Raw genomic sequence first — 13,236 nt, forward strand, 5'->3', positions numbered from 1 at the left:
TAATTTTTTATTTTCTCTTTTAGAATAATTTTTTTATAAAAATTTCTTTAATAAATGAGTTCGAAAGGAACTATTTAGAACAGTCTATCACCAACAAATATTGTCGGCTTTAAGGGTCCAACATACACACTGATTCCATTTTGACTAGGGCTTGGATTAAATTATTGATTTTGAAATATTTTATTATTTTAATTTTTTTTTTAAAGAGTACATACAATTTAGGTGAATTGTGTGCATCGTACTGTCGAAAGGAAATGACCAAATTGCCCCCATCATTGCAACACCTCTCTCAATCTCTCTCTTCGAGAAAACTTACCAGTGAAAGGACTAAATTACCCAGAATTTCAACGCCTTTCTCAACCTCTCTCTTTCAGAAAACTGCCTCAAATGGTCATTTGGTTGCCCCTATATAAGGATTCAGGTCCTCCACCTTCGTTTCATCTCTGAAGTTCTCTCTCTTCCGTGACTGCGCTGAGCCTCTGAAGCTGAAAATTTTCATCCCTGAGAAATTTTCAGGTTCCGATCTGAATCTCCTTCTCTGTTTCACTTGCTTCCATGGCGATGATCTCTTTTCAGCCTCCATTAAAGTCGTTTGCGGTTCCTCAAGTTCCTTCATATAACCCTAAATCTGTCGCCGTCTGTTGCAGTTTGTCTCTTCCATCCAGAACCGTCGTTACTGCCGTTGAACCTGCACCAGTCTTCGCCTCTGTGAAGGCATTCGCTCCGGCAACCGTCGCTAATTTAGGCCCTGGCTTTGATTTCCTTGGCTGCGCCGTTGATGGCTTGGGCGATTTCGTCTCTCTCAGCGTTGATTCCAATGTTCGTCCAGGTGAGGTCGCAATCGCTAATATTACAGGCAATGACCCTAATAAACTCAGTAAAAACCCTCTGTATAATTGCGCTGGCATCGCCGCCATTGAGGTTATGAAAATGCTAGGGATTCGATCTGTCGGTCTTTCTCTTTCGCTTGAGAAAGGTCTACCGCTGGGGAGTGGATTGGGATCGAGCGCAGCGAGTGCCGCTGCTGCGGCGATTGCTGTTAATGGATTGTTCGGCGGAAAATTAGGAGTCGAGGATTTGGTTCTCGCAGGGCTGAAATCGGAAGAGAAAGTTTCTGGATACCATGCGGACAATGTCGCACCTGCGATTATGGGCGGTTTCATTCTGATCCGGAATTACGAACCCTTGGAATTGATCCGCCTGAAATTCCCGGTTGAGAAGGAGCTGTTCTTCGTATTGGTAAGCCCGGAATTCGAAGCTCCAACGAAGAAAATGCGTGCTGCTCTGCCAGCTGAAGTTGGGATGCCGCACCATGTCTGGAATTGCAGCCAAGCAGGGGCGTTGGTAGCGGCTGTGCTGCAGGGAGACGTGATAGGATTGGGCAAAGCATTGTCCTCCGACAAAATTGTAGAGCCAACGAGGGTTCCGTTGATTCCAGGGATGGGTGGGGTCAAGAAGGCAGCCATTGCAGCCGGGGCATTCGGATGCACCATTAGTGGAGCAGGGCCGACGGCGGTGGCAGTGACCGACAACAAGGAGAGGGGGAAGGAGATCGGTGAAAGTATGGTTATGGCGTTTATGAGGGAAGGGAATCTGAAAGCTGTGGCATCTGTAAAGAGACTGGATCGAGTTGGTGCAAGGCTCATCGGATCCACTCCCATAGACAGAGTTTAATCAGAGAATTTGTTTATGATGCTTTGATGCTGCTGCTGCTGCTGCTGCTGCTTCTAATTCTAGTGCTTACTCTGGCTCCATTATAGGACTGGTTAATAAATCATGATATGATTCCGCCATGGAAATGAGCTCTGAAACCTACTGTTTATGCGGAATTCTCATGGCTTTTTTGTTGGTTCTTTTTGGTTGCAGAGGCATGGTTTGTAACAAATCTTGTGCTGATTTTCTGTTCCTTAAAGACTATTTCGTATGGGTTTTTGATTACCTTTTGTTGCTTCAATACTTGATGATCAACAGAATCAGCATCTGATTTTTAAAACGTGGATGGTCTCTGTTCAGCATCTTCTCATATCGGTTCTTCGTCCAAGAATCTTGGGCAACAAACATGAAACAATCCACTGGCGCTAGCCATTTTAACTAAAGGAGAATAATTCTTGCTCAAAAGGACAGCTTTACTTCACTGTTTTCAAGTGCTTTTAAAGAAAAGTGATTTCAGATATGTTTCATGTTCTAGCTTTACATTTTGGTTTTGAAATGGTTTCAATGGAAGCTCAAAACTTCTTTTAAGCATTCAAAATTAGTTTTAATGGTACCCAAATATGATACTTGTAAATACTAAGTTGATTTTTAAAATTTTGAGATCCCGTTTTTAAATGATTCAAGGTATATTTCTCACGGTTCATTCATTGTCTCTGAATGAGAAAAATCAATTTACACCGTTCTGATTCGATCTTCATTCGACTTTTAACTTTACTTTAGGAGCCGGGTTTGGTCTTTTAACTTTACTTTATAAGCGGTTTGGTTTAATTAAACAATTTTATGTAAGAAAATACCTTCGGTTAAAATAAACTTTTTTTTTTATATACTTTTAACATCTACTAATATCAAAAAGTTTATTATTTGATATACTTTAAGATCTACTAATATCATATCAAAAGTTTAGAAATTATTAAATATTATTTAAAAATTCTATTGGTTGAATATTCAAGCACAAAGCAATATTAAAATAATAATAATAATAATAATAATAATAATAATAATAATAATAAAAAAGAAAAATAATAATAATATAAAGTTGTAAAAGTTGGATCCATTTTCATTCTTGAGCCTCATACACGTGAGCGCAAGTCAAACGGGATCTGTTCTCTCTCTTTCCCACTAAAACGCGAAATTCCTTTTTTTTTTTTTTTTTAATTTATAACTAATGAGTTGGAAAATAAAATATTTAATTATTTAATTTAGATTTTTTAAAAGTTCTCTTGAATGTAAATGTAAATTTTAAATTATTAGTTTTTAAAAATCTTAATTATATTATTATCATTTTCTGCCTCTCTTACGATATTACTACATTACCGACTATTTTTGAGCTAGTTCGAACAGTGAAGATTATCTCCACAAACCAGTACGAGTTATTCCAACATATGACATTACCATGTCTTGAACTGATTTAAAAAGTGAAGATTATTTACACAAACCAATATGGCTCATTTATCCTCACTAAGCGACATGACCATGTCTTGAGCTGATTTTAAGAGCGAAGGTTATTCCCACAAACCAATATGGCTCATTTTAGCACGTTTTATCTTCACTCACATGTTTCTAAACAAATTTTATAGGAAGTCGCCTAAACATACAATTACTTCAAGCAAAACAATCATTTAAGTTCATGTAATCATACAGGAACTTAAAATATATGGTGGGCCGCCCTAATGACGGTAACAAACCAGAAAATCCGTAAATTCTTGTATAGATATTGTAAGAGTCCAGATCCACTGATATCGTCCTATTTGGGCTTTTCCTTTAGGGCTTCCCGGTTTCCATATTCTTATAAACAGTGGGTTATTGTCCTCCCCAACCAATATGGGACATCACAAATATGAACTGTTGTACGTTTAACAGTTAGTACATGAATAACTTTCAACTCTTTTAAGCATTTTTTTAACCCTCGTATCACTTTCATTCCGATGTAATCTCGTTATAACTTAAAAATAAAAATAAAATAAAATTAAAATAAAAAAATAAATAAGAGAGGAAGAGTAGCTGGTGAGCACTGAATTCCGATGTTCCTCAGAAATAACAAATCGGACTTGGTCCCCCGATTTCTTTTCCTATTTTATTATTATATAACTTCTTCTTCATCCTCTTATATTACCCATTTTTATCCTTTTTTTTAGTTTTCCAGCTCCAACAATTCATCTGCTTTCGCTGTTCATGGAATCCATTTTTGTTTCCTTCTTTGCCAGATCAACAACACGGTACTTCTTCTCTTTTTCCTTCTCATGAATATAATCTTTTTGTTCCCATTGGTTTTGTTTCCATCTCAGTTCATCATCTTTGATTGTCTCTCGATTTTTTGAGATTCATGATGATGATGATGATCATGAGTTTATAGCCCCGATCTAGTTCTTCTTCCTTCGATTTGTAGTGATTTGGTTAATCTGAAGAATTCAGAGTCTCTAATTTCTTCGATTTTGGATTGATTTTGGTTTTTTTTTTTTTTTTTGTTTGTTTGACTTGTTCGTCCTTAGGGTTTCGTGATTGATGATGTTATTGATGAGGCATAATTGGTGAGTTTGGGGGAGAGAGACCGTGAGGGTCCGAGTCGAAGCGCGATTCTGTGTTTCATGGGCAATACCTGCCGTGGATCTTTCAAAGGGAATATATTTCAGGGCTACAGCCAGCCCGAGGAGAGTTCAACCCCAAATTATAAGCGCAACATCAACGGTTCTTCTGACCATTCCCCTTCCAGCGTCAACACTAACAATCTAATTTCCCAAGCCTTTGCTGAAGAGAACAAAACCAAATCGAAGGACAACGATTGCAAGAAAGACTACACAATGAGGAAAAGCGCCGAGAATCAAGCCTATTATGTTTTGGGTCATAAGACTGCCAATATTCGAGATCTGTATACGCTCGGTCGGAAGTTAGGACAAGGACAGTTTGGAACTACTTATTTATGCACTGAGATTACGACTGGCATTGAGTATGCTTGTAAGTCTATCTCCAAGAGGAAGTTGATTGCAAAGGAGGATGTGGAGGACGTTCGGCGGGAGATTCAGATCATGCACCATTTGGCAGGTCATAAGAATATTGTTACCATCAAGGGTGCTTATGAAGATTCTTTGTATGTTCATATTGTTATGGAGCTTTGTAGTGGCGGTGAGTTGTTCGATAGGATCATCCAGAGGGGGCATTACAGTGAGAGAAAAGCTGCTGAATTGACCAGGATTATTGTTGGTGTTGTTGAGACTTGCCATTCGCTTGGAGTTATGCATAGAGATTTGAAGCCAGAGAATTTCTTGTTGGTTAATAAGGATGATGACTTCTCTCTTAAAGCTATCGATTTTGGCCTCTCTGTTTTCTTCAAACCAGGTGAAAAGAAAGAGCAGTAGTTACCCTTTTCCTTTTGTGTTTTATTGATGAGTCGTATTCGACACGGTTCAGCAATATATTCTCCTTAATTGTGTTTATTTCGTGGTTCAGATTAGGTTACTTTACTTAGGCTTCTTTTTCTTCCATGCACATTGCTGTAATCACTGCATCAAATGGTTTCTCATTGCTAATATGCACAAAACCACTTCAGGTCAAATCTTCACTGATGTTGTTGGAAGCCCATACTATGTTGCTCCAGAGGTACTGCTCAAGCATTATGGGCCAGCAGCGGACGTGTGGACTGCAGGAGTTATACTGTATATATTGCTAAGTGGCGTGCCACCGTTTTGGGCAGGTAATTGTAGTTTTCAAATTAAAACACTACTAAGAACCTGAATGGGTTGTTGCCTATTGGTTGAGGAATTGGGGTATTGGGTGGTAATGGCTCCCAGATCCTAGGTATCGATCATTCGGACAAGTTGATTATTAAGGAAACCTTTGATATCTCTGGTAGGTAGTATTATCAAGGCTCTAGATATCTCTTTAGGCACTAGTGGGGTGGGGTCCAGCACCATGTTTATAAAAAGAGGTAACAAATGAACATGTTATTATGTATGGTTGCTAAATAGTTCTTTTCTCCCTCTTCTCCATACTCAGAAACTCAACAAGGAATATTTGATGCTGTGCTTAAGGGACATATCGACTTCGACTCTGACCCTTGGCCCCTAATATCTGACAGTGCAAAGGATCTAATAAGAAAGATGCTATGTTCTCGACCATCAGATCGGTTGAGTGCACATGAAGTATTATGTATGTTTACTTCTCTACATGTCTAAGTTTTTATGAATGTAGTATATGGTATTAGAGAAAAAAAAAGTTTCGTTTTAGGTGTTTTAGGTCTTTAATAAGCGTTTTCACACTGTTCTAGATAACTTCAGATGCTCCTTTCTGAAATGTGTATTTTCACACCTTTCTGAACGTAGTATTATGTACTTTGGTCAGTTTATTTTTTATTAAGAAAAAATGAACAAATAAAGAATCCTTTTAACATCTCTTGAATTTTCTGACGGACCAAGACATAATGTCATTCTCTCTTACATCATAGCTGTTACACGCATTTCTTCATACCTCGAAAATTATGGTTTTGTTGTTACAAATGGGGTAATTGCATTCATTATTCATATTATACTGAATCTGAATGAATTATTATACCTTAATAATCTGTACAGGCCACCCTTGGATTTGCGAAAATGGAGTTGCTCCTGATAGGGCTCTCGATCCAGCTGTACTTTCTCGACTCAAACAATTCTCTGCAATGAACAAGTTGAAGAAGATGGCATTACGAGTAAGTGTACAACATACTTTTCGCATAGGTGGGAGAACTGAAGTTGGACACCTATTTAAATGTTATTTTCAAGTTTGCATGGATCAAATATCTTGTTATTGGAAAGGCTTAATGCATGCTCGCACTCACCCACATTATTGTCTTAAACAACATTGATGTTTAATCTGCACTGTTTGTACCATTAGGTGATTGCTGAAAGCCTTTCTGAAGAGGAGATTGCTGGCCTAAGAGAAATGTTTACAGCTATGGACACTGATAACAGTGGTGCAATTACGTTTGATGAACTCAAAGCTGGTTTGAGAAGATATGGTTCAACCTTGAAAGATACCGAAATACGTGACCTCATGGAAGCGGTAACTTTTGCATGCCTTGTGGGAAATTTACATTTCTTTTGCACGAGCATATTTATGATTTTCACCGTCACTGATTACATAGACATTGTTAATTTTTTCCCCTCCATTTTTATCGGGTTTAGATGTGCTACATCTCTTTTACCTTGTGTTATTTGATTCAAGAAATTTCATATTCATAGAACTCGCATTTTAATTCCTTGAGATTAACTAGTCACATTCTTAGTCAATCAAGGCATTAAGTGCATCTTACTGTGGAGAAACTTCAAATGTACATGTGGATACGATATAGCTGCAGTAGCGGAAGACTAAGGGTCACCGGGCATAGTATAGTTGGTGGTGTCGAGGCTAATTATTTTGTTTTTGATAGCTACTAGAACAGTGGGAAATATCTTGTTTGATGTGGTTGTTGAATTTTCATAAGAATCTGTATGGTTCTTATGCTTACTAGTTGTTGAACCCCATGAAAATTTACTTAAATTTCTTTCAGGCTGATATTGACAATAGTGGGACTATTGATTATGGGGAGTTTATTGCTGCAACCATTCATCTCAACAAACTAGAGCGTGAAGAACACCTTGTTGCAGCGTTTAGATACTTTGACAAAGATGGAAGTGGTTACATCACAGTAGATGAACTGCAGCAAGCTTGTGCAGAACATAATATGACCGACGCGTACCTTGAAGACATAATCAGAGAAGTTGATCAAGATAATGTAATTCTCACAAACTTATTCGAGAATCAATCTCGTTACTTATCTTTTATAAATAGAATCTAACTGGGGTAGAGTTTCGGTCATGACCGTATGTTGATTATCCACTGGGTCTATATCATGATTATATGTTCATGGTCTTAGATTGGGACACTAGGATAAGTTCGATTAGGCATATAAATTACTCAAGTTTTTCCATGCTGTTGAGGAACTATTTTGGGGCATGGTGTGAAAAGAAAAATGGAGACGGGGTTCTAATGAACTCGAGAAAACTGAGGATTAGTCTAGCGTATGTGAGTAACATTGGATTATTGATAAAACATAATGCATCTTGGTTGAGTTTCCCTTGCAGAAGATCTATTGATTAAATGGGCAAACAAAGTGATGACTTTTTGTTGTGTAATGCAGGATGGAAGGATTGATTATAGCGAGTTTGTTGCCATGATGCAGAAAGGCAATGCAGGAATTGGAAGACGAACTATGAGAAACAGTTTGAATTTGAGCATGAGAGACGGACCTGGTGCTCTTTAGTTTCCGAATCATGTGCCTGATATACAGGTACTGAGCGCCTATCGACATGTACTTCTCGGTTTGATCCCTTTTCGAGAGGTTGGGAGGCTAAAAAACTTAGAATCAGGTTTGATGAGTAGATAACTAAGTGGTTTACAATGATGGCTACTTGCTATGACTCAAGTCTGAACTCAACAATCTAGGCTAATGCAAAAAAGCTTTAAAGACAGCATAGGTTTTGTTGTCCGAGATTATCGATACATATGACGCCTTGGAATTCTGCAGGTTGTACAGCGGATGTAAAGCTGGGGAATCGACTCTTTCCCGACACAATTGAGCTTCTTTTCCTCCTAGCTTCTAGGATCGTTGCCAAGGATTTCTGTGGTGAGAACTCTTCTCGAGCACTTCTCTAACGTTTCCTTCTTATCGCTGTATAGCCAAAGGATGATGTGGTATATGAACATCTGAGTGTGTGAAATTGCAAGAGCTGTTTGAGTTGCTAGGTTCTTTTGCATAACATTTTCAATTGGGGACTATTAAATGTTTGTATAGATACCATCTTCTACCTCTGGCCCGGATTTCGTTCCAATATTGTAACTTTTCTCCATTGCTAATTCCATTGTTCGACCAAATGAATAGTTTTATCTTATTGCAGCTTGTGAGAATTTTTCCTACTTGTGATTCCTTACACCTAAAGGAAGTAATGTATATGCACATATTTGTTTTTATGCTTTACAACTAAAGATAATCGACTTCGAGCGAGCTAGAACTATTCTTCTTATAGATGGGAGGTCATGCATCGACCTAATGATCAGCCTAAAATTCAATCTATGATGATCACCCACCTAAGATGTAATAGAATTTCCTTATCACTCGAACATTATAGGGTCGGATTGTTCAATGAGATAATCTCAAAAGAATCTCCTACGAGTTTTCTTGACACTCAAATATAGCAAAAATGAACATGTGTATATGTATGTGTGTGGTATATGTATATATATATATATATATATATTGAAGTATGAAAGGTTCAACGTACATTAAATCGTGCTAGCACTACCAAAATCATGTGGAGAAGTTGGTCATATATAGAGCTTCTTTAGAAACAATAAGATTGTTACTAGATCTGGAAACGATTGCACACTACAAGTGAGTTTTTATATATTTATACTTCATTCTGTAGAATGGCAAATACATAGCATACTTATTTCAGAGCTTATACTTTATCCAACGTCACCTTGATGTAATCCGAACGCTTATGTGATGGCTAATGAAGGAATCGGTGCCTTCTCTCTAGCTCGATTGAACCGTTGTCCATTGGTTACCATATTAAGCAAGGGTCTCATTTGCAATCGATATTTCCTGCATGGGGAAAAGTAGGCAGTGTCAAACTTGATTAAGCACATGTCGATGAGCCGAAGAACAAAAGACGAGACAAGACGAAAAATTTATGCCTAAATATATAAGTTTAAATTTCGAAGAATTTTCCTTATTACTAAGATTGTTTTGTCTTCAACCACTACCCACCAAGGAAAAGAGAGACCTAAGAAAACGACTAAAAAAAATCTCCAACCAAATCCAAGTATTTGGGATATGAGAAGAAATGCAGAGCCTAGAAATAGAAATTAAACTTGTATGGCCAACAAACTTCAGTTCTCTCATATAAGCATTTCGACATGTGAATGTAAACCGTCTTAAACGAAATGCATATATATCCCTAGACAAACATGATTCAGGAGACCAACTAGCTTAGAGGCTCATTTGGTACGAAGCACGAAAGCATAGCGGGTAGAGAAAAAACTTAGACGGTTACCAGTCCACAACTATGCATGAAAGCCAGAGGTAATGTGTTCTGTTCTTCAGTTTAAGTTGCAGTATAAGTTAAAAATTGGACATGCTAATTTTGGTTGGTGGGGAGCGTATATAAACATGTACAGACAAGCTGTGAGATCCCACATCGGTTGAGGATCGGTTGAGGAGGAGAAGGAAACACCCTTTATAAGAGTGTGGTGTGGGAACCTCTCCCTAGCAGATGCATTTTAAAAACCTTGAGGGGAAGCCCGAAAGGAAAAGCCCAAAGAGGACAATATCTGCTAGTAGTGGAATTGGGCCGTTACACAAGCATCAAAGTATTTTTTTAGAAGATCATTTAAACGTTTGAGAGTAAACTGTTCAGCGTATTTAAACGCAAAAACTTGCCTTCAATTTTGCTGAGCTTGAGAAGATGCATCTTGATGTAATTGCATGCCCGTGATCAAAAAGCCATCCTACTTCACAGCAAGTATCCCCACTGTCTTCACTTTCTTTAAGGGAACACCATAGTTGCTTGGGAAGTACCTTGAGTTCTGATTCAGTTCTCACCGACTTTTGCACATTGTCAGCCAAAAGTTCTTGTATAACATTCTGCAGTCAATTTTCCAATACATATTCAAACAGGAAACGGAGTTATATTGTGCCTGTTAAATTCACTTTAGCATGGTTACAGTGACACCATAGACTAAATGTCTTGAAAAAAAATGGAATGAGGAAATTGTTATCAAAGTAAACAACAAGTTGCTCAAGGATTACTCCAAATATGCTATCAAAAGTTTGGTGAATGGATAGATGCTGTTCAAACTATAAGCTAGTTCCCACTGATAATTGACCAGACGAACACTTCGATACACATTTTTCCATCGGTCAACAAAATTAAGGTTCAAGACCTCAGCTTAACACATAACTTGCCATCATAATTTAAAAAATGTTGGGGTGTGGGCAAATATCATTAGAAAAAAGTTGTAAATTGTAATCAATCATTCAAGAGAAATCACCCTTGCATAGAAGTCACAAAATTTGTTGATATTTTCTGAAAATTCATAGTATCAAAGATTTTGTCTAAGCGAAAGATTAAAAATTGACTTCTAAGAATCTTAAGGAAAAGAAAAACAAAAGTTATGGATCAACACCAAAGCATTAGGCAATGCAAAACTAAAAATGGTAGCATCGAACTAAAAACTGAGATTTTAGGATCACTTCACCGTGCTGTAAAAGATGATCAAAAGCAAAGGAAGATTATATAACTTACAGTCTGAGAACCATCAAATCGGGCAACAGAGACAGGACCCTGCCATGAACCAACAACCTCAGAAGCTTTCAAGGCAGCTGTAGAAGCAAATGATGAGTCTTGGATGGCGCATCCACCAAGCTGTTCTCCGTTTCTGAATGGTCCATACCACTGCTCGCAGAAAACTTTGATACTCTGCAACACTAGCCGTGTGCCTTCGACTCGGACAACCGGAACAACCCTCACACGGGATTCACGATCTTGAGGACTAACCAGGCAATGCTCCAACTCCATTAACTTATAAGAACCCCCAACCTTAACCGGCCAAACAACTACATAACATCCACTACGTTGATACGCAAAGGCAGTCACTTCATCATTTGAACCAATTCCATTTCCAACATTTCTCTCATCAATGCTGTAACGGGTTGCGGCATCGGCTTCACATCCCACTGTAGGAAGTAGCTTTATTGTCTTGTACATGAAAGAGGGCTTCTCAGGTTCCGCAAGAGTGGGGCACTGAGTCTGCCAGTCGAAAACCTTAACCTCCCATTCTCTATAAGCATCGGGGACAACGAATTCTGGAAGTTCAATTGGCGTTCCTCCAGAAGAAAAATCCGCACCATATCCATCCCATTCGCCAGAGACGTTTTTGGCAAAATCAGACCACCCTTAAAACGAATGGATACACAAAATAAATCGTCTGTTCTCCAAATATCCAACACTCGAGCCAAATTTTGTGTCAAAGATTTAAAACCATGAAAAAAAATACCACAAAACACGGATGGATTCAGTTAATTAGAAACCAAGCACTGAAAATCCAGTCAAACTGACATTGCAAGTCATTCCAATAAGAACTAATGATGAACACGAAATAAAACAGTAACAGAAAATTATTCCAACAACACTTACCAGTACCAGGAGCAGAACTGGAGCTCTGACTTTGAACATGAGCATCGGATAGAGCAGTTTTAGCGACGACGGAAGAGGGCGCCGAAGAAAGAGACGGAGCGGCGTTTATCCCGATGTTCGAAGACAAACGACGATTACAATGAAGAATACGCTGCGATTGAAGCCGTGAGAAGCAGCGATGGTGTAAAAGTCCCGGAGAAGAAACGACGGAGGATGACAAGGCTCTGTTCTGACAGATAACACTACTAGAAGAAGCGAACGCCATTGAAATCCTAACAAAAAAACCTTCAATACTAGTTTGTGATTAGATGAAATCTATGAAACTCTCCGGTTTCCTCAGCCCCAGCCTCGCCGGAGCAGAAGAGAAATCGGAGAATTCTGAAAGGAGAAGAGAGAACCGGAGAAGGCAGTCTGAGAAGAATATTCGTGGAAGAAAAATCGCGAAAATAAATAAATAAATGGAGAGGAAAATGCGAAATTGAGTTCAGTTTGGCATGTGAACTGTTCGTCATAAAACGACGTCGCTTTGGGCTATCCGTCAACCACATGCTGAACTCCTCTACGTGTCAGTCAGCGGACGTTCCACTGGCCTGGCCCAATCAGCTGTCGTTTTGGACCTATCTGGCCGAAAAAGTTCATCCAAGTAAAAAAAATAAAAAAATAAAAAAAAAGACTTAAAAGGTATTTTAATTTTATAATATAGTCCCTAAATTTTACAATATTATATTTTTACCCCTAAATTTTAGTTAATTTTTAATTCATCTTTGTGTTTGTAGACGTTAAAGCAAATCTTATTTCAAAGGGTATAATATTGAGATTAAACTCAAACCGAAGGATAAAATATAATATTTTAAAATCTAAGGATTAAATTTTATGTACAGTAAATTTTTTATCCAATAAATCTTTGAACTAATAAATCTTTGAACTTTTATGTCCCTGTATTTAAATTTTATACACAATCCCGACAATCCCACATACAATACCACATCCTTTTTTAAAAGGACTAAGAGAGTTACGTATCTTAACCTCAAACATTTTTACATGTCAATTTTACAATAAATTGTCCTAGAACATTAAATAACACGTCTTATGGTACTATGTCTTTGACGTATATATTGAAAATTATTATTATACATCAAATTTTGTGCTCTTCCAAATAACAGTTCGACTATGACGATATACAATAAATGACAATCTTTTTTTTTTCATACTAGTTACCCAATTTGCAACTATACCCCTCAAAGATAATCAAGTATCAAGTATAATATAATAATAATTAATCGATTATCTAGTATAATATAAACCGTAATCTTGAGTA

General features: G+C 37.7%; 3 protein-coding genes across 3 annotated transcripts; 2 read left to right on the plus strand and 1 right to left on the minus strand.

The window, feature by feature from the left end:
- The first annotated feature begins 424 nt into the window (after nt 1–424).
- On the plus strand, nt 425–1,938 carry HSK (homoserine kinase). Its single transcript, XM_023698753.2, has one exon. It carries the CDS (start codon nt 556–558, stop codon nt 1,672–1,674), a length of 1,119 nt encoding a protein of 372 aa, XP_023554521.1. The 5' UTR covers nt 425–555; the 3' UTR covers nt 1,675–1,938.
- A 1,787-nt stretch (nt 1,939–3,725) lies between these two features.
- On the plus strand, nt 3,726–8,612 carry LOC111811678 (calcium-dependent protein kinase 26). The gene is made up of 9 exons (XM_087117944.1): nt 3,726–3,929; nt 4,203–5,046; nt 5,258–5,401; nt 5,704–5,856; nt 6,276–6,391; nt 6,577–6,744; nt 7,232–7,456; nt 7,862–8,011; nt 8,249–8,612. The coding sequence occupies exons 2-8, from the start codon at nt 4,299–4,301 to the stop codon at nt 7,982–7,984; spliced, it is 1,677 nt and encodes a 558-aa protein (XP_086974070.1). The 5' UTR covers nt 3,726–3,929; nt 4,203–4,298; the 3' UTR covers nt 7,985–8,011; nt 8,249–8,612.
- Nucleotides 8,613–9,033: 421 nt separating this feature from the next.
- Nucleotides 9,034–12,565, minus strand: LOC111811725 (glycerol kinase). The gene is made up of 4 exons (XM_023698741.2): nt 11,919–12,565; nt 11,028–11,677; nt 10,163–10,366; nt 9,034–9,325 (listed from the first exon to the last, which is right to left on the minus strand). Exons 1-4 carry the CDS (start codon nt 12,181–12,183, stop codon nt 9,293–9,295), a joined length of 1,152 nt encoding a protein of 383 aa, XP_023554509.2. The 5' UTR covers nt 12,184–12,565; the 3' UTR covers nt 9,034–9,292.
- Between the last annotated feature and the right edge of the window lie 671 nt (nt 12,566–13,236).

The sequence above is a fragment of the Cucurbita pepo genome, chromosome 15 (genome assembly GCF_057944985.1).
Source record: "Cucurbita pepo subsp. pepo isolate OVF chromosome 15, ASM5794498v1, whole genome shotgun sequence".
Lineage (NCBI taxonomy): Eukaryota > Viridiplantae > Streptophyta > Magnoliopsida > Cucurbitales > Cucurbitaceae > Cucurbita > Cucurbita pepo.